The following is a 26,489-nucleotide window of genomic DNA, read 5'->3' as shown; positions in this document are numbered from 1 at the left end:
TCCATGGCCTTTGTAAAATCAAGTTTTTAAGTGATTTATGTATCTTGACGTACAAGTGACCTGGACTTACCATTTTTTCCTCCGCAGTTATTTAAATGACTGTTCAACAGCCCCAAAGTGGTCTAACAAAAAATTGTCGACTTGCTTTATTTAGCATTATTTACGAAAAATGAAAGAAAATTCAACTACTGAACCACAACCACTCGCACCGGACGACTAATTAACCATTTATAATATGTAACTTATCACTGTAAATTACTTGATTATCCGTAGTTTAAACTTTTTTTAAAACGAAAAATAATTATCTCTTATTGATAAAGGCTGGTGAACGTATTTTGTGAATTACAGGTTTTGAAAAATTAATGGAAATTAAAACAAATTTAAAACAAACTGGAATTTATAAATAAAAAAAGTGAATCTTTTGGTCATATACATAATGGACGGCCACCTTTTTCCAGTGCTACCGATAGATATAAATCGAATCAAATGTGTGCATTATTTGAAGAATCAGACTAAATATAAATCGGAAGCCCGTATGCATATCAGTAAGGCCACTGTTTGAAACCTATCCCACATTATTCAACTATCTCATACGAGAAACCAGGAAAGAAACACTTGTTCTACGGTTTTTATTTTCTAGAGCTAGGAGTGCTCTAACGAGTATCATTCGTCAGACATAGCAGAAAAAATCCGTGTTAGTAAAGTAAAGGAAATAGAAGATGTAATAAATAAAAAATGTTTTTGAAATAGTATATTGTGCATAGTGTTCCACAAAGTTCATTTTTTTAGCAACAGTCCTCGCTCCGCTCGTGTGGAAAAAAAAAAATTAAGACGCAAATGTCATTCATTTCACATTTCGATAAGAGTATGCGTCAAAGTATGTCAAATAATTGGTGTAAATTTTGTCACTAACGAAAACTGATCGAAAAAATACTCATTTATCGACACATTATCAACATCACAATCTGTCACATTGTAGTTGTTAAACGCAAAATATATTTTCTTGTTGAACTCTTGTACCAGACCAGTCGAAAATTTAAAAATATGATATGTCACCAACGAAAGATCATTCAATAAAAATGTTATTTTTCAATAGATCATATTCAAGTACGTTTGACATGCTATGAATGTCAAGAAATTCCATCCACGTTAAAAAAAAACATCTCACAGAAATTGAATTAACGAAACATTTAACGAAACTAAAGTGAGGTTACTTTTGAAAGTACTGTAACTCTAACATGATTGCCATTCTTAGTTTGACTTCAATGCCATCAATTTGGGCTTTTAACCTCTCGTGGCGTTCTCCTACCGCTTGAAAATGATAGTCATTCTCGTATCGGATTATGTAATTAAATGGAATACGTTTCTAATCGTCACTCTATACGGGACTTGGATGTGGGCCTCTCAGTCTAAAAACGGTAGCATTGGAATGGGTAGACATCCTTTACGTACCAACGTCGGAAGAGGAACTACATTGTATTATCCACACAACAAAAATGATTAATTTCTTCTCTAGATTTATTTCTTAATTTAATTGAAACATTAAATTTAAAAAAAAAATATTTTTAATTAAAAAAATAAACTAAAAAATATATCAACATAATCATAAACAAAAAAGCAACAACAAAGAACCATATTTGTAATAAAAAACAACCCAATATTATAACTAAAATTTAGTGTTAATGACAACATCAACCAACAACAAAACATAAATTGTATAAATTTAAAAAAAAACAACAACATAAAAATGAATTTAAAACAAAAATTATATCGTTATAAATATATAAATAAATGTCCTCCATTTATTAAACAACCAACAACAAAATTATTATTTTTTCTGCCCCATAAAACCCGAAATATTCATTTTGTGGCGCACAGTGGTACACTGTTTTGCTTATTAATACGCTGCAGTTGAACTCTTACGTTATATTGTATGTGATCCTTTTTCAAAAAAAAAAAATGGGCCAGCAACAATGTCAATTGGATTTTTATTGTTATTGCTCTATGCTAGGAGTAGCAGAGCATATCGATTGTTTAATACAAAAAAAATATATAAATTTTCGATGGAGGATGAATTGACAGTGTCCAGCAGAAATTTACTAACTGGTCGGACATTTTGGAACGGTCTCAACTATTAGTATAATTGTCCTGTATATTGTATTAAAAGACATAATTCCACACCTTTAACAGTAACAATCTTCTCTAGTTAGGAACCCTGAAATAGAAGAGTGGATTGTACATAAACCTCTGCCCGTGAGAGAGGAGAAACAGGGGCTCGTAACCGCGTTATCCTCTGTCATCAATTTTGTAACATCCAGCAATATATGTGTTGAGTAGAGTGTTGACAATACCCTCTCTAGCAACCTAACTCCATTCATTAATGCTCAAAACAAACGAGGCATTGAAAACGTGTTTTGGTCCTATTTTTCATGACGAAATTTTCGAATGAAGTTAGAACTTTTTCTATTCAAAATCGCGATTGCTGCATCTGTCAATGAAAACTAGGACCAAAACACTTTTTCAGTTCCTCGTTTGTTTTGAGCATAAGGTGGTAGAAATGCAACGTAACGTAGCATTTGCATTTTACATGTAAAATTAGAAATTGGTCAACAGTTTTCAAGTTTCAAGTTTCTTTATTCAGCCAGAATTCATTTTACAAAATTTTAAACTTCATGAATGAGAATCAATCTTCATCTACAAAGATTGAAACGAACACGATCTCCCTTTACAAAGGATATAAACATTTTTGCTAAGAGCGCATCCCGGAAATCGGAGGAAAAAAGGTTAAAACCTCCACATGATATTTATATAAAACTAACCTAAATTCATAAAGCGGATCAAATACAAACACATACATGCTACTATGAAATAGTCAACAGTGCACGATTCTACAGACAAAGTAATGAGGTGGTATTTTGACAGCGGCAAAACGAAGTTTGTTTGCTAGAGAGAGTATTGGTGTAGCCGTAATTTTCGAACATAAATATTTTTACATGCGTCGAAAACCGTATCTTGCACTTTTCGATAACGTAAGTCTATTGACCGAAGCCACTTCGCCTCGGATTAACAACGTTCACACGAAAACTCTTCTTTTCATCTTTTTATTCCTAGTAATGTAAAATACTATTGGGTTCTGTTCAGCCAAAGGTCCACAAAAAAAATTTAAATTTTAAAAGTGACTTTGAAATTAGTAAAAACTTTTATGGCCTGCGTCGGAGCCATGGGTAAATCTTTTTTCAGCTTGGCTTCTTCACTAAACTAACCAAATATAGTATTTTTATCTCGAAATCCGTTCCTTCCCTTTAAAAATGGCATGTAATTAAAGTGATAGCTATTTAATAAGAAATGATCACAAGAAAATAGGAAATGATCACTAGAAAAAGAGAAATGATCACAATTTTTTTATGATAGCAATAAAAATAGAATTTGATCACCAAAAAATAAGAATTTGATCACTAAATATATGCAATTTTACCACTAACATATGATCGTCTCGAAATAAGAAATGATCTACAATTATACGAATTTGATTACAAAAAATAAAGAAATGATCGTGCAAAATAAAAAATTTGATTGCAAGAAATAAGGATATGCTATCTATTATTCTGTTTGATTATTAGACGATGCAAGAGAAAAAAAAATTAACACCTAAGTTACCAACACCGTTCCGGCGCCCGGCTCGCATTGCGGCCCTCCGCTTCGCTACGGGGCAATGGGCCGGATCGCTCTGCGTGTTAAAACGCTTTTTATGTGCAATGAATTACACAGACTAATTATTAGACGATGCGAGAGAAAAAAAATTAACTCCTAAGTTACCAACACCGTTCCGGCGCCCGGCTCGCATTGCGGCCCTCCGCTTCGCTCCGGGGCAATGGGCCGGATCGCTCGGCGTGTTAAAACGCTTTTTATGTGTATTCGTTCGGACTTTTAGTGATCAAATTCTTTACCTTCAGTGATCAAATTCTTTATTTTTAGTGATCACATTTGATTTAGCGGGTGGTAGGTACTACTTGTGATCACTTCTTATTTTAGGTTGATAGAATCTTATTTCGTAGTGTTATATTTGAAAAACTGGTTGTGATCACATTCTTATTTTCCTGCAATCATTTTAATTTTCAAGTGATCAATTCTTATTTTAGATTTATCGCTTTTATTTCTTCCCTTTAAAAATTACACAAAAGACCAAAGACCAAAGACAATTAAATTGGATTTTTGGTAGATCTAACAGCGTAGCTAAACACAAGAATATATTGAAAGTAAAAATTGCGCGACCAGACTACCCTAGTGTCGAGTCGTATGAAAGAGGCAAAGGGAGAAGTCATATTGTATTTCACTTAATCTATTCTAAGGATGGTCTCAAAGCTTTCAAAATTAGTTCTCTCCGTTACTGAGAATTGTTGTAATGCTACGTTGTCAGCACTAAGCACTGCACTGACCGCGTTTGTCAATGACAGCTAGATCCTTAGTGAATTGGGGCGATCAATACGATCCAGGTTCATTTTTTGCCGTGCAGAGCGAGGCGCTTAAAAATCGTGAGTTGCAGGAAAGACCTTTTTAAACTACTTTATAGTGTATAGTGTATAGTGTACTTTATGGAGAATGTTGCGAAGAAATAGGTTATGAAAGTTCTGAACTTTTATTTGGAAAATATCAACACGTAAACACAGGATACGACAAGTATGCGCGTCATGATATCGTTTGGCAGTGTTTCCTATTTAGATTGAAATTCCTGGTTAAATATTTTGGTACAATATAGTGTGCATATAGTTTTATGATACATGTTTAGTAGATCTGGAGGTAGAGGTAGCAGTGAAAATAATACAAGTAAAAAATCGAAACGATGCGCCACATATGAAATTCAAATACAGGAAGTGGAATTTGTAATCAATGTCTGAGTTGTTCCTTGGGTTATCTTCGAAAATTATAGTGAAAGTCAGATTCGTTTTGCACTCCATTTTCCATATTTTCAAACAAATGTTCCGACGAAAGCATCGTAACCCACAGGAATGTAATATTTCCTTTATTCCCTCTGTACGGTTGTCAGGGAATAATATAAATGAAAAAAAAGGTAAGTGAACATTTAAAATGTCATAATAAAAGAGTAGACCCATTTTGATGGTTCCGTGCCACTTTTTTATTATTGCAAACTTTGTTGTTCCATTCGTATAAAAATATGAAACTAAATTGTAAAATGATATTGGTCGAGTCGGGTCAAGTGTTGCGCGAATGCTTTATACATTTTTTGTGGATTTTTTTTTGATAAACACAATACCATATATATCCCATAGGATGACCGAATTTGGAATTCAATTAAGTTTTGTCACATTAAAATTGTAATTTCAAGCTTCATTACGTTTCACTGTGTATGTGGACGCTTCTGATGCTGACTCCTGAAAAGTGAAATTTCTTTCGTTGCATTGCTTTCTAAAATGCTACTGAAATTTGTGTTAAAACATATTGAGACACAGAGTGCGTCATCTTCAGCGATATCAGTTATTTTATAAGTAGATACAAGGACTTGCGTCACTTTCACTCTTTAGGGTTTTTGACAGATTGAAAACCATTAACATTCGCTCTTGTTTTTGGCTGAAATTCTTTTACTGTGTGGACGTTTCCGGTAAAAAACAACTCAATATCGCAGGGTGTAAGTCGAGATTTCACATTGAATTATTGAATTGCCAGTGTTGTGGTTTCGAAACACAACCGCAACACAAATAATTTCATCACTAGGTTGTCGTCCACAATTATGACTTCTGATTGAATCGCTAAAATCGCTAATAACCGTTGCGTCTTGGACAACGTCTCTTTGTGTTTCATGTAATTGTTCGTTGGTTATTCAGTCAGTTAGGCAAAAAGCAGGGCTTGGTATTTGGAATTTTTTCAAAACTTTTTAAGAATTTTTAGAAATTTTCAGGACGCTGGTGGAAAAAGTGCGATCCCGCGGCATTCATAATGTGTGAATAGACAAAATATTGAAAAGTGTCTCAACCTTTTTCGAATTTATTTCGATTTTTGTTGGGATTTAAAATTAAAATTGAAATTGTTACTTTTAAGTATACCATTATGACAAGACGAGTCTTTTATAAATGTTTTCTGTTCTGCTTCACCCACGAGAGGATAACGAAGTGATAAGATTTGTTAAGATTGAAAAAGGTAAGAATTATACTCCGTTTTCTTTCTTTGTAAGTTTCATTAAAAGACCTATTCGGTCCGGTGTTTCTTTACTTTTTCATAAGAATTTCAATGCAGACAGTCACAACTAACTATCCTTATTTTAACTGCGAATTCAAGATAGCACTTTGTACATTCAGTAAAATAATGAGCATCATGTTTTTAAAATAGAAATAAATGAAAGGAAATTAGTGACGAATCTTCAAATTATGAATAATATCAACAGTTCCGGCGACTGGCAAAGTCTGGAATAATGCAATTCTCTTGAAAATCAGCAGTAAAAATAAATTTTTAATTTCCTACCCTTCTCATGTAATACGAGAAATTTCGTCGTTTGAAGGCGCACAGAATTATTCAAAAATTCAGTTTTCACTGCTACAGTAAACGTCAGTGAAATGAAGACATGAATTTTCTTCGGCTGTTTTTCAGATGGTCCACTAATACAAACAAAACTGTATAAGGTCGCAGTTTTACCGCTACCAGTTTTGGTTGTATGATCAGCTGAAAAATGTCTGAATAAAATTCATGTCTAAATTTCACTGACGTCGACTGCACTTTTCTAGAGAAATGTATAATAATTTCAGACTAATTAGGGTACGCTGATTCGAAAATTGCTTTCAATGCAGTGTTTAAATATTTTCACTGTTCTGGATTTTACGAGTAGTTGCGACATATTTCCACTGTAAAGGACAATTTTTTTTTTGTCACTGGAACGTGGAGTATCATTGAACACGGAAAAGAAAGCGACTTTCATTAGGTTTAGGTGGCTTGTACACATTGTGTAGAATTTCAAGTTGTTAAAATAAATCCAACGGTCAGCCCGATTTTCTTTAATATATCGAGCCACGGAGATCAAAAATTAAAGCGAGGTCGACTAAAATCGATGTGCTAATATACTGGCCTACCTTATAATGCATATTATATTACCGTTCGATAACCCCTTGAATTTTATTCTTATGAATTCTTATGGATCTAGTGACTTTCCAGTCCATTTCTGCATAATATACCAATCCTTTGTATAGAACAACCCCACGATTCCCCATCGTAAATATGTTACTCACAATCGATTTGTTTGCTTGAGAGCCCCACGAAACAACACATTATACACCCCATAAACCTTTAACAAATTTTTTTTTATGTTTTTAATTAAAACAAATGGTTTTTTTCTACTTTCTTGATTGTAATCTACAATGTGATAGACGAACATTAATAGAAAGGAAACGAAATAAAAGCCTAGAGCCATAAAAATAACCACACCTTCCAACTCGGTATCATATTCTACATACTTAAGGATTGCTGAACATTTTCTTATCATACCATAAAGCAGAGGGTTTTTCTCATCTAATGTCAGACCACAGTGCTCCTGATTTGATACAAGAAAGTCAGTTAAATTAACATCTGTTTGTTGCACTGAAACATACTTTAGGGAAACATTTGCTCGCTGCCCAAACAGTTTTTTTCTTTGACATATGTTTAGATTAAATCAAGTGAATGGATTTCATCAAATATCTGTCCTTAATCACTATTGGTCTGTAGGGTTTGTTCTTCACCTAATGCATCAGAACTGTGATTGCCTCATATCGTATTTTCAGAAAAGGACGTCGGACGTGCAACATAAACGGAGTGAATTAGATTTCGCATAATAGTAGATTACATTGGATGCTGCGAAAGTTCTTCATTATGTGAGGTATCAATTTTGTGTTACAAGCAAACTCACAAGTGGTTTTTTTAGCGACACGAAACTGTCTTTTCGACAAATGTAGTCTTCGCCTTCGGCTCGGATATAGAGCTCCACTTGTCGAAAACCACTTACCCAAGTTTCTCAACTGTCTACGACATGTAATTAATTAATCATCTTTGCCCCGGCTATGTAGCGATTAACTTTCGCATGGGGCAGGCAATAAACCGTTTTTACAAAATTTGTTACGAAAAGAGGTCATGCTTAATTGCAATATCAATGCATGAAATTGGAGAACTGTGTCAATGATAAAATTTCGTATTCGCTGAAATTCCATCCCAAAACTACACATCCAATTTTCATCCGTCATTAAACCATTCAACGCCGATAAAACTGAATGTCTCCTCGAACCATAAAACGATGATAAATTTTATTTTGATTATTAAACGTTGAATAATAATCTGATAAGTTGGCGGAACTAGGAACGATTCAGCTATACCACCGAACTTCAACTTAAACAAAACTTAAAGCAACTCCACATTCTGCGATGAGATGTAAACTTTTGTAAACCGAATTAATGAGAATTGCGACGGAATATAATGGAAAAATGCAACAATTATTTACACGTCGTGCATGTACAACGTTATGCAAACAGTATAATCTCACCATGGGAAATTCTATACAACGGCACGACTTGGCTTCTGATCTCATACATTAATTAACTAGTCTGTCTATGGAAAGTTTGTTCGTCAAGTAAAGTTTTTCTCATCTTCTAAAATTGTGTCAACCGATGAAAGTAGTACGGACAGAGAGAAGGCAAAAAAAAACACCAATTTGTCGTACGGTATTACAAGCGTCTGTGTATATAGTAAGTAGTGAAACCTCTAAATAAAACTTTGATTTGCGTCTCACCTCATACCGTCTTCCTATACTCCCCATTCGAAATCCGAGAGGATATAGCTTCAGCATATTTTGTCTGTTTTATGGTGCCAAACCTATTCAACGGTTTTATTCATTTTACGTCTTGAATATCCATTTCGGAGTATTTTTTTGGTGTGGCGGAATTACTTTTTGTGTCGAGTAAAAAGGGCGAACTAACTATAAGCACATCCATCGCTATTCCTTAAATTGTGTCTGTTGTATTATACATACATACATCATATGGTTCTACGCCATAAAAGAACGACTATTTTCTCGGTGCTGTGCTAGCATTCATGAATGTAATATAAAATGCTTCTGGTTATTAATTACACAGCTTAGAAAGTTAGAAATCAGAGAGGGTTTTTCGGGGGGATTTTCGGGTGCGATCTGATTTTTATTGTAGTTAAGTGGGTGCGTTGTATGGTAAAATATGCTCGCTGTGTAAACAAAACTTTAAGTATATGGATGGATATACCGAATAGATAGAAAAGATGGGAAATACGCGCGTATATTACGGATAGACGGTATAACGTTGTACGAAATGGATGGATATAAATAGAAGTATGTGGATAATAGGGGTTTTATCGCAAAAGTGATTTCTGTAATTAACGAAAGCATTCCGAGATCGTCGTATATTTAAGTAAGTTTTAGAAATTGAAATGAAACGAAAAACACGATCCATTTCATCGTCAAATTGAAAACCATTAGACTTTGAGAACGCCATACTTTGGATACAATGTGTGATGATGGGTGACCCAATAATAAAGCCGTTGTACCCTCTTCGTAAATTAAATGTTTTCGATTTACTCACCTCATTGTTAACCGTACACGAAGAGTAAGCGTTTCGCCATGTTGCATCTACTACTTCTAATGTTAATCAGTACACAATCTATGATTAGGATTAGCATCATTGGGCAGCCATTTTTGGAACGGTCATTTTTTTACCAAAACATTTTCAGGCTCTTGGACATTTCGGGAAAATATTTTGGGTTCGAGTTGACGGTCACAAAAATAAGGTCCGACCGCACAGCTCGTACTTCCTACTTTTAAACTTATTTTTTCCCTGATGTCAGTAGTTTCATTCATATAACTTAGCACTTAACAAACTGTTGTTACATCAGACCTTCCTGATTGCTCCGATCTACATACCATATCACAACGAATGTGATAAATTTAAATGTAAAGTGAAAATTAAAAAATGCATGAATTATTCATTCGTAACCATCGTGTGCAATACAAAGTTTGTTTATCGCTCATTGGTATTGTTATGTATATGCACACACGAAAAGTTATTACCAAACAAAAATTTTGCAATAAATTGTAAATTCAAGCTATGTATAGTGTGGCATTGTTATATATTATTCACACACAACAACTCGACAAAAACTTTAAGAGTTGGAACCGAATTATCAACACAAAAAACCTTCATCGTCGTCATGAACCGAAAATGAATTTAGCATTTTCCACAGAGTTACTGGTTTGTCATCATACTGTGGGAATGAAAATCCCCCAAAAAACCCAGAAGGGTAAATGTGACGCGAGTCCTTTATCTTACTTACAAAATAACTGATATCGCTGAGGGTGACGCATTCTGCGCCTGTACGTAAACTTTTTATCAACCGAAAAGTGACCCAAAAAGTTTCAGAAAGAAAATTTGACAAAAAAAAATTGCGTCACAGAGTGGCAGATGATTCGGCCTTCTTCCGTTTAAATTCCATTATTTCACGACGGATTTTGTCCTATTTTCATAGCCATGGTTACCTCAACATCTGCCACTTTGTGACGCAATTTTTTTTTGTCAAATTTTCTTTCTGAAACTTTTTGGGTCACTTTTCGGTTGATAAAAAGTTTACGTACAGGCGCAGAATGCGTCACCCTCAGCGATATCAGTTATTTTGTAAGTAAGATAAAGGACTTGCGTCACATTTACCCTTCTGGGTTTTTTGGGGGATATCAGTTCTTTTGGAAGTTTAGGGGTAAGGGTCACTAGTTTTGTAAGCATCTCACGTCGACTGCAGCTCAAATCCATCAAAAATACGATGGAAGTTAGGAAGTGCCGGAGAAATCATATGTCATCCCAAAATTTAGGAACCAACCTTGGAACACCTCTCTTATATCGAAAATAACCCTAATCCATCGAGAAATCCCATGGAAGTTAGAAAGTGCCAGAGGAATCATCTGTCATCCCAAAATTTAGGAACCAACCTTGGAACACCTCACTTATGTCGAAAATAACCCAAATCCATCAAAAAATCCGATGGAAGGTAGGAAGTGCCAGAGGAATCGACTGTCATCCCAAAATTTGGGAACCGACCTGGTGTAAGTTAATATTTAATAATCCACACAATTTCCAACAAGAAACACATCCAAGAACAACACACACCTTTCACCACATTACCATCCATATCATGCACTAAAATATACAAAACACACACACACACACATACAAATTGGTTTTTATATGACATTTGTATATGGAGACTTTGAGGAGCTCCAGCTCCCAAGATATAAGCTTTTTCCAACTTTTGAAAATTCCATTCTTATTTTTGGGCCATTATTAGCCTATAACCAAAATTTCAGGAAAATCTATAGAAACGTTTAGAAGTTCCTGGATCCCGGAATCCTCGAACTAACTAACTAACTAAGTAACTAACTAACTAACGTAGGCGATTTCAGTTATCTGAAAAAACGAAATTTTGCTTATTTTCATACAAACATCAATATTTCGAAGTTCAATATCTCTGCCAATTTTGAAGCTGCAGTAACGTGTGATAGCTCGTTGAACTCGTATGGATTCCTAGATTCCAGATATTCTAGTTTGGGGGTCGTTGGAGTTAAGGGGGAGAAGTCAAAAAGTTGCTGTAAATATGCTCCGCCGTCCCCAAAAAATTTTTTTAAAAACATTTTTGGTAGTGGACTTGATGAAGCTTAAAATTTTTTCTCGTGTTTTCGTCACTTTGCATGGAAGTTTTATCTGTCCTGGACGAATAATTTTGTAGTCCAGGACAATTGTATCGAAAAAATGGCTCCGTACGACACTTTAGTTCTATAAGGTGTTTCTTTGTTTGGCATATAAAGTTGTGGAACAAAAATTTTTCTGGAAAATCGAAAAAAAAAAATTGCCGGAAAAACCATTTATACCCTAAAGTCGCCTTAATTTTTTTTTGTACTGAAAATACAGAAATTGGAAGATTTATTTTTGGTATAGCCGGATTGTAGTCGTTATTAGGGTACCCCCTAAAAATTGTTCCGGGAAAATTCATCAACTTTCAAGCCATTTCCAATCCATTCAAAAATGGGGTGTCATTCGAAAGCTACATCCTTCTCATTTCAGCCTGCCCACCATGTATGATCATCGTTTCTCCTTTCCTTCATTTCTGTTCAAAGATTATTTAAAGTTACAGTTTATGACTATTTTATTGATCCCGTTCCTCGATAAAATCATATCTGATTCTGTTTAAAGGGTAACTCATCCAAAATACTGTCTTTCCTTCCTGACGGTTGCACTACTTTTTTCAGAAGAGAACTAGAACGGGAAAAATTGCTAACGTCCAACATTGACATAAAACAATATTTTCGTGTACACGACCAAAATACGTTTTATTTTCTGGTTATTTGTTCTCCATTCTACAAATCATAAATTTTCATCAAGTCACATGGATGACGGGTATTATCACCCGGGGAATTATCCCCCAGACTAAAAAAACTGAAATTAAATTGGAATTATCACCCGGGGAATTAACGCCCAGGAACTATTACCCAGATCATTAGGAATTATCACCCGGGGAATTAACACCCAGGCATTATCACCCAGATCAATTGGAATTATCACCCGGGGAATTAACACCCAGGCATTATCACCCAGGTCAATTGGAATTATCACCCGGGGAATTAACGCCCAGGCATTAACACCCAGCTATGTGAGAATTGTAGTGCCTCTATTAGATCCCTGACTAATATAGTTTAAGTGAGAGAGATTGTATACACTCTCTCATTACTAACTTACTTAATTATTAAATGTTAATGAATAAACCAGAGTTATACAAACCACCAACTGAGGTATACCTAATTACTTACTCTACATGGCGACCGTGACAGGACCCATTAAATTCATTTTCGCAAAGTGTATTTGGACGTACTGAAAATTTTTTGTTTCTATTAAGAGAGTCACATGATGAAATTACACATAATAATATACGTTTGAATATTTGTTCAATCAGAAATCGAAAAGCAGTAACATTTAAAAACATCTTTGAGAAATATTGACACTCGAAATCGGTATTCATTTTTGTAAATGACCACATTGTTATTTGCTTTTGTGTTATTGTTTTTTTTTAAATCAAAATATATTTACTTCAGAGAGCAACTGGACTACAAAAAATATAAGAACTCACATATCTACGTTTAAATCAGAATCCTTTCGTTGACGATAATGGTTAATTTAAGACAATTTTAAAATAGTTACGGATGATATAAATTCTAAAATAGTTACGGGTAATATGCGCTTGCTTTTATTCATTGAATGATCGTTTACGTATTTTATTTCTGATAAATTATTATTATTTCGCAATTTTCTATTTATCAAAATCAAATCTGTTAATTTTTCTATTATGACACAGCTCACTTTTTTTATATTTTTATAAAAATTTATATTTTCCTTCTATACCTTGCAAGTTGCCTTCCTCGATTCGCTTGGACCCATTAGTGTAATAGATTGCAATTTTTGTTGATTGAGTGATGATTGTTTAAGCCGTCCCGTGTAAATCATGATGAGTTTTGTAGAACCTTTCCAGTGCGGGAATGTAGTTTGTTTTAAAATAACGGGCCCGCTCCCGTCGCAATCAGAGGTGAATATTGTATCTTTTTTTTCGTTATGTCCCATATAAATCGGAAAGCATTTTGGCCATTATATTTGTTTTCTTGTCAAAATGTAACTAATATTTTCCATTTTCGTGTCTTTTAGTGTTCGTAGTGTGCAACGTTTACACTATATTCATTAGGAATAGTTCGTCGATTGATAAAGTTTATGCATGTAAATGTTATTATTTAAAGCACTGCACTTAAACACTTTATACTTGCAATCGTTTTATTGCTATTACATACAAGCAAGTTCGTTTTATTTTATTTTTTCGCTGAGTAAGCGAAACCTGGCGGTCGCCATGTATCTATTGAAGTACCTACACCGATATCTATACCGATTGCAGTCAGTCAATCAAGTTCTAATCAAGTTAATCGAGTCAATAAAGAAATTTCGTATCCATTCGAGATAACAAGTTACAACCCCGAAATTGAAAACGAAGAATCTGTAAAGAACGAAATAACATTCGTAAAAATGGCGTGTAAAGTTATAAATAAGAACTACGATGGCAATCCTAGCTCTTTATTTAGTTTCATAAATTCCATAAAATTGTTAGAGTCGTTAATTGGAAATGTGAGTAGAGAAATTTTGAGACTTTTCATTATGTCACGATTAGAAGGACGAGCGTACGATGCTGTTGAAATGAACAACGATACCATTGATGACATTAAAGTAACGTTGCTAGAAACAATAAAGCCTGAAAGTTCTAAATTGATAGAAGCCAAAATGACGCTGTTAGCGTATCAAAAGATGAACATCTCAGTTTTTGTTACAAAAGCCACAGTACTCGCAGAATCTTTTACAAGTTCTTTGATTAAAATTGGTTTTCCATCACACCTAGCTGTTTCAGAAACAATAGAAAAAGTTGTTAATATGTGTCGCATGCGAACGAGATCTGTTTCAGTAAAACTTGTGTTACAAACTGCCACATTTAGAGACGTTGAAAGTGTATTCATAAAATTTTTAAATGCTGAAAACGATCTGAAATCTGAAGTGAGCCGTTCGAATTTCAAAAATCACATAGCTAGTAGAAGAAATTTCAAAAATTCTTCTGGTAATGTTTATAAATTTGCAAATCATAAAAATAACTTTGATACACGACTAAGCTATAAGAATGCTTCAAATTACCGAGGTTCCCAGTGAAAAAGAAATCATAAAAAACTGACGTTTTAATGAATAACAATAAACTCATACAACTCCATCATTTCAGGAACGAAATGTCAACGAAAATGATGAGGTTATACGCGACATCTGTATGTTGTCGTTTGAAATAGTATGTTACATACCAAGGATCGAAAAGGTGTTTTTTAGACCCAGGTGGTGAAAACGTCCAGGGATGGAGCGACGCGAAGCGGAGCGGAGACTATTCCAGAAAAACAGGATTTTACTCTGTTGATAATTGATAATACATGTTAATTGAAAATTAATATTGATAATTTAATGTGTTGTGACATTTTATGAAATGTTATGAGAAACGTAATTGTTTGTAATCTATTTGTCACGACTTGAGATGACTTGAGTCATTCTTAACCGATTTTAATAAAATTTGTTTTAATCGACGAGGGATGGAATTCAAAGATGGGCCATGTTGGGCCTAAGGATCTGAAAGCTATTCCAGAAAAATTCATTTTACGCTGCTTATAATTGATAATTGATAATTATTGGTTTAACAACAGATTGCTACAAAGCATCTTTCTGGTCTTTTTAACGTTGCGATTTGGCAACGAACTATACAGACAACAATGAAGACCAACTAAAACGAGAAGCTAAACTACTTTGACTATAAAGCTGAAATGCCTACAAATTGAAGCAGCTTAAAGCTGAAAAGCCTGCAAATTCAAATAACTAAACGCTGAAATGCCTACGAATTTAGCTAAATAACTGAAATGCCTACAAATTCAAATAACTAACTAAACGCTGAAATGCCTACGAATTTAGCTAAATAACTGAGATGCCTGCAAATTCAAATAACTAAACGCTGAAATGAATACGAATTTAGCTAAATAACTGAAATGCCTCATAAGTTTAACTAAACAACTGAAATTCGTTCGGGATTTCAGCCAACGAATCGTCAAAGCTTGATTGCAAGAACGAACAGAGCTTTTATGCTCTTCCCTTACCCACGGTTCACGTTAAGTGATTGAATCAACGAAAGAGAAGCCTCCGAATACGATGGTGGTCACAGGACAGTATAGAACTGTCCATCATCAGTTGCTTCCATCGTATTCGTTCACAAGACAGCAGTAAACTTCTCTATTGAACGAGTGATGAGGTGTTTACGAAAATTTGCCATTTTTTAATGGAAAACACGGAAGTATTAGAAATGCTTTGAAATCCCAGAAGCGCAGCATTAACGCAACACAAGTTAGCAAACCCGTTCGCTCTAACCACCAAAACACAAAACTTCATACAGTGACACGGGTCTCGTTTCACACAGTTAAACGCTCATTCTGTAAACGAATGAACCCAACATTTTAATCCACACACAGTTCAGCTTACCTCCATTTTTCTCCGTTGGTAATTAACACTCAAGTCAGCCTCCGTTTAACGATTAAACAACACAAATTCAGTTCAATAAAAATGAAACACAATAAACCCTTTTTTCAAGTTCTGACAGAAAAGACTAAACCCGGCTCGTTTACTATGAAAATTAATTTTAGCACAGTTCACTCTAAAAGCTAAATGCACGAGAAGAAAATCGACATTCGTCACAAAATCGTTCCAGCGTCCAAATTTTAAGCTGCACCTTAAGACTCAAAAAACCTTTCCCTTTTAAACCAAGATAAATTAAGCAAAACGGAAAGGTTTTCTAGCCAACAATGAAATCAGGAATAGCTAAAATAACTTCAATTCAAAGCTAAAATTCTTTTTTACCTGCAATTTCAAACTTAAAACCAAAATCTTTTAAATTTTTTTTTTTTTTTAAATATTCCCTTCACTGAATTGTTTGTAACCACACAAAGATAGTTGGAAGATAGGTCATGTGGGCCTAAGTATCTGGAAACTATTCCAGAAAAACAGGATTTTACTCTGTTGACAATTGATAATTTAATGTCTTATTCCCTTGACTGGCAGAAAATAGTGAAAAATTTTGGTTCCTAAAATTATACATCTGACATTTGGAAGGTTAAGTTCGACGATAAGCTATGTGTGATCAACGCTTCGGAAGTTACCCCGAAAAATAGAAATGCAATGTAATAAATGAACAATATCATTGATATTCGATTATTGGTATTTGATAATTGATAGTTGATTTTTATATTTGATAATTAACAAGCAGCATATATCTATACAGTGAGTATATAGTATTACAAAAGTCAAGCAATTCTAACATTAGGCAACTTCGACGAGTGTGAAGTTTGCGGCCCGAGCGAAGCGAGGGTCGTAATTCACACGAGTTTCGGTATCGTATTGCAATATTAGACAGCTCGGACAAGCGAGCAGTTTGCGGCAAAGTATCAAGCAGAGTAATAGAAAAAAATAAAGCAGTTAATTTTGGCGGTGTCAAATGTCATTTTGATTTGGTAAGATTTTTACACTCGTAAAATTGCGATGAGAGCCAACGTATATTTGAAAAATAGGCACGAACGTTCTTTCAATGAAAATGTGATCACTGAAAAAGGCTTTAAAACACAATAGAATTTCATTGTGTCTTTATCGGATGCGCTTCTTTGTCACGTTGTAGACAATTAATCTGATATGAGATGAAAAAATCAGTTAAAATAAATTAAGATATTTATAATAGTGTAATATAATTGGTTAATTATTTTGGAAAAATTATCAGTCAAGGGACCCGACCCGCCCAACAGGTGGGACCTAGTTATTAATTTATAATTACAACCAATTACAATTTCTATATCTTCCAGTTACAATAAAACTTGATATATGATCTAAGCTACTCGATATAGTCGAATATACTCGGTCGGATATAGACGAAGATACTTGGATACAGTTGAATAGTCTCAGATATTATAGTCGAATATACTCGGATAAAGTCAAATAGTCGAATATCTCGGATACAATCGAATAGTCGGATACAGTCAAATAGTCGAATACACTCGGATACAATCGAATAGTCGAATATACTCGGATACAGTCGAATAGTCTCGGGTATAGTCGAACAGTTGAAAATACTCGGATATAGTCGAATATACTCGGATACAATTGAATAGTCGAATTTACTCGGATACAATCGAATAGTCGAATATACTCGGATACAATCGAATAGTCGAATATACTCAGATACAATCGAATAGTCAGATACATTCAAATAGTCTAATACACTCGGACATAATCGAATATACTCGGATACAATCGAATAGTCGGATACAGTCGAATAGTCTCGGGTATAGTCGAAGAGTTGATAATACTCTGATATAGTCGAATATACTCGGATACAATCGAATAGTCGAATATACTCGGATATAGTCGAATATACTCGGATACGGTCAAATAGTCGAATATACTCGGATACAATCGAATAGTCGAATAGTTAGATGCAATCGGATACAATCGAATAGTCGAATATACTTGGATACAATCGAATAGTCGAATAGTTGGATGCAGTCGAAAAGTCTCGGATATAGTCGAATATTTGAAAATACTCGGATGTAGTCGAAAATACTCGGATTAGTCGAATATACTAGGATTTAGTCGAATATACGCGATGTACTCGACTGTACTCGGACATACTTAAATATAGTTGGATATAGAATTTGTTTTCTGATGTTTTCAGCTGTGGCCAATTTTGCTCATACAGATACAATGTTTTTTTTTAGGTACACTGTGGCACTTTTCAGCCAATTTTTCAGTGTACAAACAATTACATTTTGTGTTCATAAAGTAATTTTTACGTACGAAATGGTTTTGTTTTAGTACAAAATGGATGGTACAAAATGGAAATTTTAAGTACAAAATGTCATTTTTTGTGTACAAGAAAGAATTTAATTTGTACAAAGGTCATTCGATTTGTACAAATAAAATTAAACCGCTCTATACTAGCATATTTAGCTGTAAAATATTTATTTATAGTTATATATTCGTGACATCACTCAAAGGCGTACCTCTGATATCTCAGAACTGAACAGATTTTAATAATTTTTTACCCTGAAAGGTAGAAAAAAGTAATGAATTTTGAGCATATAGTCTATTACCATAAAAAGCATAAACTTTTGTCATATTCTCAGGAGACTTTTCAGTTTTTCGACAATACCTTCCGAATTATATAGCTGATTGACTTCATGTTGGGCTCAAAATTCATAATTTTTTACTATCTTTTATGGAAAGAAAATTTGATAGCAATCAGTTCTTTAGATTTATAAATATTTTACTTAAATATTTTGAAAAAATCTGATATCAAACTGATGAATTTATTAAATTTGATAACAATACTATTGATAATAATACTATTGTTACAATAGGGATAAGCGTAAATTGAGAGATCTACAATTCCATTAAAAGAAACTAATAGAAAAGTGAAGATGAAAAATACCAGGTGAAGAAAGGAGAGGATTTTGAAACGATCGCGTTTTTACATTTATTCTAATTATTCATTCTTTAATATAACAAGTCGTTACAGCCCAAATAGTTATCACATACACAGTTCATTAAAATTTAAGTGACAAATTCAAATGGACTTTAAGTCCAACAAATTAATGAAAATAAATCGAGAAATAAGAAAGCACAAGAATCGTTACACAATATAAAAAATTACGAATGAAAATAAGCTCGTCGTCGCGAGTTCACACAGCCCAAATTAATTGTTATCTCAGTTCATTAAAATTTAAATAAAAACAAGGCATCAGAACAGTCGGAGCGTTTGCTGCGACTTAGCCCCGTACAACCCGTAATCCAATTTTGTCCGCAACCATTATACGTCCGTAGCCCTAATAAGCTCGGAACCCTAATACGTCCACAACCCTCTAATGCGTATGTTACCAAAATGCAAGTCAAGTTGCGCATTGTCAAATTTACTGAAACTGTTCATTTTTAAAATTGCGCATAGCGCAATTACGAAAGCCCGTACGAAGTACCTTTCAAATAAAACCAATTTACGATATTATTTTAGAAACCCAAAATTTTTTGCCAACTTTCCATTGGGTATTCAATTACCTCTCAAATGAAACAAAAACTAGCAAAATCGGTTGAGATTTACTCGATTTATGTGCAAAAAGCACTTAGGGCCGAGTAGCGGCCTTAGTGCAAGGGCCCAAATTTGAAACTTTTTTTGCCATCATTCTATTCGTCATTCAATTATCTCTCAAATGAAACAAAAACTAGCAAAATCGGATGAGATTTACTCGATTTATGTGCAAAAAACACTTAGGGCCGAGTAGCGGCCTTAGTCCAAGGGCCCAAATTTGAAACATTTTTCGCCACGTTCTTTTCGGTATTCAATTAGACTCCATAAAAAACTAAATCTAGCAAAATCGGATGAGATTTATTCGATTTATGTGCAAAAAACACTTAGGGCCGAGTAGCGGCCTTAGTCCAAGAGCCCAAATTTGAAACTTTTTTCGCCACGTTCTTTTCGGTATTCAATTAGACTCCATAAAAAACTAAATCTAGCAAAATCGGATGAGATTTACTCGATTTATGTGCAAAAAACACTTAGGGCCGAGTAGCGGCCTTAGTCCAAGGGCCCAAATTTGAAACTTTTTTTGCCATCATTCTATTCGTCATTCAATTATCTCTCAAATGAAACAAAAACTAGCAAAATCGGATGAGATTTACTCGATTTATGTGCAAAAAACACTTAGGGCCGAGTAGCGGCCTTAGTCCAAGGGCCCAAATTTGAAACTTTTTTCGCCATCATTCTATTCGGTATTCAATTAGACTCCATAAAAAACTAAATCTAGCAAAATCGGATGAGATTTACTCGATTTATGTGCAAAAAACACTTAGGGCCGAGTAGCGGCCTTAGTCCAAGGGCCCTAATTTGAAACTTTTTTCGTCACGTTCTTTTCGGTATTCAATTACCTTCCATAAAAAACTAAAACTAGCAAAATCGGATGAGATTTACTCGATTTATGTGCAAAAAACACTTAGGGCCGAGTAACGACCTTTGAGCCCTCCCAACAAGCCCACGTTGCATCTTACCCAAAAACAATGTTCAGCAACTTTGTTCTACTCGTCAATACCTTTCATTTGATATATCACAAGCAGCTATTGCGTGCATATTTCGGTAGATATCGTCGAAAGACTGAAAAACACCTATAGGGCCCTAGCTCTGGAAGGGCCGACCCTACCATGCCCATTTTCGAACTTGACCTTACTTTTGTCGATACCAATCGGGGAAAAAAAGAATTTTGAAAAAAGGTTGAGATTTACTCTAGCTAGAGGGGTCACGGACGGACGGACGGACGGACGGACGGACGGACGGACGGACGGACGGACGGACGGACGGACGGACGGACGGACATTTTTTTTATTGCGGATTCGTCATCTATGAACATAACCAAATGCTTTGCCCTTACTGTCTGCTTCCAATTCGACGTGTTACAAACGGCATATTAATCTTATAAGCCCCCAGTACTTCGTACGGGGCTAAAAACGAATAAACTACAAGTACAGGAAATGAATATAAAAATTGAGGAGCTTACTCAGTACAGCATCAAATGGAAACAGAGAATAAAATTATAATTTTCTACCAGCCCGTCATGTGATTTTAATGTATGGATCACAAGTCCATTTGTTGTGCCAATTTCATTTGTCGCTTACGATATTGTTCATTGTGGTGTCGGTTTTTTGCCAGGTCGATGGTTTCACGCATTAATTTCGCAAACGTTTTAATATCCATCGGCTTGTGCAGGTCTATAATAATGATTTCATTTCATTGTTAATTAGAGATAATCGGTCGTTAATTGGACCAGTTGAAATATCCGAAATTCGATCGAATGATACACCATGTATGATATCGACGATTTTGGTGCCCTCTAATTTCGCTTTATTCAAGATTCCTTTGTAGTTATAACTGTCTACCAATTCGTCACTCATCAGCACGCTCAGCATGGAAGTGAAGTTAACAGGATTATTCGAGGTCTTAAACCCACGAAGATATGCTCTCTGTATCAAAAGAAAAGAAAATGTCTAAATCCTAGCAAGTTCTGCTGATTGCATCGGCTTGTTCCATAGAGCTTATGAGCTGAATAGTACCACAAGATTCAAAAGGAATTTTACGATTCCACTAGCCCGTAAGGGTGTTTGAAAACTAAGAAGTTTCAAAATGTAAATTACTTACAAACTTTTCTACGAGTGTGGGCTCTGCTGTAAGTCGTATTTCAATTTCGTCGAGTTGTGGTTGGCTTTTCATTGGTAACATTTTTTTGATCTCATCGTTGTCGTCGTTGTATTTAGTGTAAGCGAGGCACAATTTTTTAACTGCAACCAAAATTTGAGCATCTCTCTTCGCTGCAGCCAGTTGCAATGCTTCCACACGATCCAACCGTTTAATAATCTCGCCATATCCATGTGTATCTAAACAATTTAGCTTACAATTTAGCAGAACAGGTAGATCATACCAGTACCAGATTCGATTTCCCCAATTTCGGTGATTTTGTCATTAACAGCGTCTGATGAAATGTCAACATTATCAATGGCTTCCCGAAGTTCATCGCTGGAAAATCGACGATTTGCTTTTGGAGAAACTGAATATACAAGCACAAATTTTAGAAACGTCACTGTTTTTCGAAAGAAAAAACGTTTACCTTGAACGCTTGACACTGCGGTCGGATTTGTTGGAACGACCTGTTTTGTTCCCGTGTCGATTGTGAGTTTTGTGAATAAACGGCAATTGCCAAGTACATCGTTAATATCAGTAGCACAGACTGGCGTTTTTTCAACTGCGGTACCTAGCGGTGAGAAATTGCTCTCCAATGGAAACGAATTACGCGATCTTATTCTTTCTTACCTTGATATGGTTCATCGACAGTGGTCTTGAATTGTGTGTGCGTGGAAACTTTGAAATCAATTTTTGGGGGTGGTGGAGGGAAATTAAACTTTGTTGTTGGCAATATCTTCGGCTGCCTTTCGCTGGCTATGAATAGAATGAATGAATGAGGATTCGGGAGCTTCAAACACTTCTCAACTTAGTGTTGATATTATTAAGAGAGTCTCGGTACTTACAGGTTTTTTTGATGGATTTTTGCTTTGAAATGGTTATAGATGAAGCTGCAATAGAGGGTTTTCGGCTATTGTTCGGTCTATTAAGGGCTTTCTTAGTGGTGATTGAGATCGTAGGAATAACTGTATCAATTTGATTTATCGGTTGTTCTAAGTGTAAAAATTGCGAATGAAACGAATGATAGGTCAGGGCATAAATAGTGCACTTACGTTTTTTTTGTTGAATAGTGGTGTTGTAATGTTGCACATTGTTGTCATATGGACTTGCTGAAACTGGCGTTTGTGGTCTTAAGGTTTTACCTTTAAAAATAAAATTTTAAAGAATTTTAGCAGAAAAAAATATTGCTGAGTTCGCTGGATTAAGGAAGCAGACGATTTAGCATTAGGTACTCTTTCTGAAACCATTTTAAGGTTTACCGGATATTGGTAAATCATTTCTTCAAAACGTTGTATTTTCGTTAAACTCTATCGAAACAGTGAATGCTAGATGTTGGTACATTAGCTTCCCATGTTAATGTAATAGATTGTTAGTACACCTGTTATTGACAGTATCGATGCAAGATTTTTTAATTTTCTAAACTTAATACTTGTATATGTTGTTGCAGTGTAATATTTGCGTGTAAATGATGACACACATTCTAGTGAGACAAGATGATTTGTCATACTCCTATGGCTCACATTGGAAGTTACATATTTATTGCTCCTTTGAAACAACTTTCTAATTTACAGTTCTTGAAGATTCTTTTCAATGCAGTGAATGTTTCTCTTCTCTCTTACTCGGTCATCTTCTGACTACTGTAAGTTAGACTGACCTTTGGACCACCCTGTCAATGTATTCACATATTAGTCGCGCGGATGTGTGATGATCTGATATCACATCATAGTGATCCGAATAATAATACCAATAATAATCCCAAATAATCTTCACCTGAAAAGAAGTTTACACCTCGGTTTGTTATCACGTTTCTTACACTTCATACAATTTTCCCTGTTGACAGTCACGATATATAGTCCGGATATTAAATTTCATTCTGACAAATATTTATAAATAAACCCAATGGCTTGCGAATATGAGAAACAATTCTACACCATTCTCTTACAGAGTTGTGAAGCTGCCAATACACTTGTAAAAAAACATCGTTCCCAGTAAATTGTATTTTTTTATGAACCTCTTTTTAGCTACATTCAGATGTAATACTTGAACAATTCTGTAATAAGATATTGTCAATAATGAACATTACGCACGGTACATTAGCACGGTAACTTGTACGGGTCCAATGAAAGTAAAAAAGTTCATATTGAAGTCGTAACAAATAAAAACGTAGATTCATGTTGAGTTATCACGATCTTTGTGTTATCGTACGTGGTAGTGATTTTGTTATAAATACCTGGATTCGCTAGTGCCACTTTATTTGTCGTCAGCAGTGATGTTGACGAGATATGTTTAGTTCTTTGCGGTATTTGTGATGCTGTTGCAGCTGACGGTCTGACTGCAATGAAAACAAATGAATTTTACACAATCATTTTCGACTATACGTTAATGCTTACCGAAAGTAAATCCGGTTCCAATCTTTTGTAGGGTAACAAAGACTGGATTTTTACGTGGTTGTGCTAATGTCGACGAGCTTTTTGGAATGTTCGATGTTTCAGATGTACTATTGTTGTCCATTATTTACTGTAAGTAAAATATATTTTGGGTTTAGTCTGGAGTATTGTTGTCATTCAATTAGTTAAACAAACTGTAGTAAAAGTGACTGAACTGATAGCAATACAAATTGTGAATTGTCTAAAGGTTTACACTCATTTTGAAAAACAACAAATTTTCTGCCTTTGAGTTTTACTAAAGTTTTGGATTTCTCCAGTAATCCACAAAACAAAAATGGGTCGGGTCTCAAAGTAAGTGTAGCAAAACAGAAGGAGTAGAATGAGCTCTTAAAAGCACCTGTTGTTTGCTTTGAAAATACTGTAACTAAAATGGAACTTTGAAATACGTATTGATACAATCGCTAAAACAAACTGGTGTGCACACGTTATTTTGCACCAGCTGGTCCCATTTGGAATTGTATGTGACCAGCTGGTGCAAAATAACGTATGCACACCAGTTCGTTTTAGCGATTTTATAATTTAAATTCTTTAAAATAGACTATGGTCTTGGAATACAGGGAGAGAATGGTGATCGACATGTTTCCTAATTTGGGAGTTGTTGTTAGTATCAATACAAGAACATCTAGATTTTCATTTGTTAAACAAATGTGTGGAATCGTTTACAAACAACAACAACTACCAAAACAGAAACCATGTCGAGTTTCACTTTTCTCTACCTCTTACAATGCAAAATACTGAGTCAACCGCTAATAACTAAAACATGAGTATAAATCTGGCAATTGGTCAATATCAATCGTTTTCGAAAAAGACCCATAAGGCCATTTAACTTTGAATTGGCTCTTGACTAATTGTATTTTATATTAGAAAAAATAAATAAATTAGTTACTCTGTAACGACCCCTTCTCGTGCAAAAACTTGAATAGATTCAAGATCTTAGCTGTTGAAAGCATGGAATGCCGTATGTAAAATCGGCATTAGAACAAAAATATTGCCGAACGGAAATCTACAATATTTGTAGATTATATCAGACGATTTAAAGTGTTCTATTGCATCGTCCAAAACGTCATAAGTAATTTCGCCAATCGCACTTGAGTCAATGGGAGCCGTGTAAAAATTCTTCAGATTTAAACATCGCCGAACAGCAATGTATTTTTCAGAATTTTGCTCGTAGATCGTAACTACTTTGAACGGTTTGACCTGATTTTCAATCTTCAATGCAACGAATGAATCTTTTTCGTTACACTTAATATCCGTCTTGTTGAAGAGTGGAGCAGTGTACGAACTAGAATTGTACATATCCTCCTCTTCGATTCTGTTACGTATTTGCTGGAGTGGGTCGTGCGCATTTCCTATCCATTTCTTCAGTTTTTGTATGAAATTCTCATACTTGTAACAAGAAAAAGAATCCAATGGCCCATAAAGCCGTGAATAATACGTTATATGCAATAGAACATGGACGACATACGTAACTGAATCTTCTCCGTAGATTGATGGATACAACTCAACAAACTTGTCAAACAAGCGTTCTGCAGTATCAATATTTTTGGGTGTTCGACAATAATCGAACTGCGACGTGTAACAACAGCCAGTGGTCGTAGATGTGATCAGCTACCAAATCTTTCAGGAAAACGATGCCACCATATAACAAAAATTGTCTCAGTTCAGTTGCTTTGAAGTGCGTGAGATCACTCAGAGGTCTGATATCCCGAGCAAAATCAGATGGCCGAAAACGATCAAACTTTACAATTCGCTCAGATATTTTGTCGACATCAATCACGAGACTTGAAACGTTTTGCGCTCTGACTAAGAACTCCAGTGAGCTATCTGAGTCCGAAGAGATATGATGAAAAATCACAATTCATATGATCAAGTGACTTGTGCAATAGCACAACAGGCCCACTAGAGGCTTAGGTGCTGGGCTAACCCCCTTCCCATCTAATCCAATCCAATCCAAGAACTCCAGTCCTTTTAAAACAACTCCCAGGTCGATGATGTGCATGGGGTCTAACGGGAACTGGGAAATCATTCTAAAACCCAAATCTTCTAAAACCGACCGTTTTGATCTGTACTCAGGTTTATGATGCTCGGGATGCAGACGATCTCTGAACGTTTCGTCGGTTCGCAGGGTGAACCCAA

At 35.0% G+C, this 26,489-nt stretch overlaps 2 protein-coding genes across 2 annotated transcripts; both read right to left on the bottom strand.

The window, feature by feature from the left end:
* Nucleotides 1-21,285: 21,285 nt before the first annotated feature.
* Nucleotides 21,286-22,432, bottom strand: LOC119082704. The gene is made up of 5 exons (XM_037192317.1): nt 22,348-22,432; nt 22,154-22,273; nt 21,868-22,103; nt 21,533-21,692; nt 21,286-21,440 (listed from the first exon to the last, which is right to left on the bottom strand). Exons 1-5 carry the CDS (start codon nt 22,430-22,432, stop codon nt 21,307-21,309), a joined length of 735 nt encoding a protein of 244 aa, XP_037048212.1. The 3' UTR covers nt 21,286-21,306.
* A 206-nt stretch (nt 22,433-22,638) lies between these two features.
* Nucleotides 22,639-24,417, bottom strand: LOC119082611. Its single transcript, XM_037192209.1, has 4 exons — nt 24,297-24,417; nt 24,137-24,238; nt 22,959-23,048; nt 22,639-22,898 (listed from the first exon to the last, which is right to left on the bottom strand). Exons 1-4 carry the CDS (start codon nt 24,415-24,417, stop codon nt 22,699-22,701), a joined length of 513 nt encoding a protein of 170 aa, XP_037048104.1. The 3' UTR covers nt 22,639-22,698.
* Nucleotides 24,418-26,489: the final 2,072 nt, after the last annotated feature.

Source organism: Bradysia coprophila, chromosome II, assembly GCF_014529535.1.
Source record: "Bradysia coprophila strain Holo2 chromosome II, BU_Bcop_v1, whole genome shotgun sequence".
Classification (NCBI taxonomy): Eukaryota; Metazoa; Arthropoda; class Insecta; order Diptera; family Sciaridae; genus Bradysia; species Bradysia coprophila.
The sequence above is the reverse complement of the archived record's forward strand: the minus strand, read 5'-3'. Positions and strand labels throughout refer to the sequence as shown.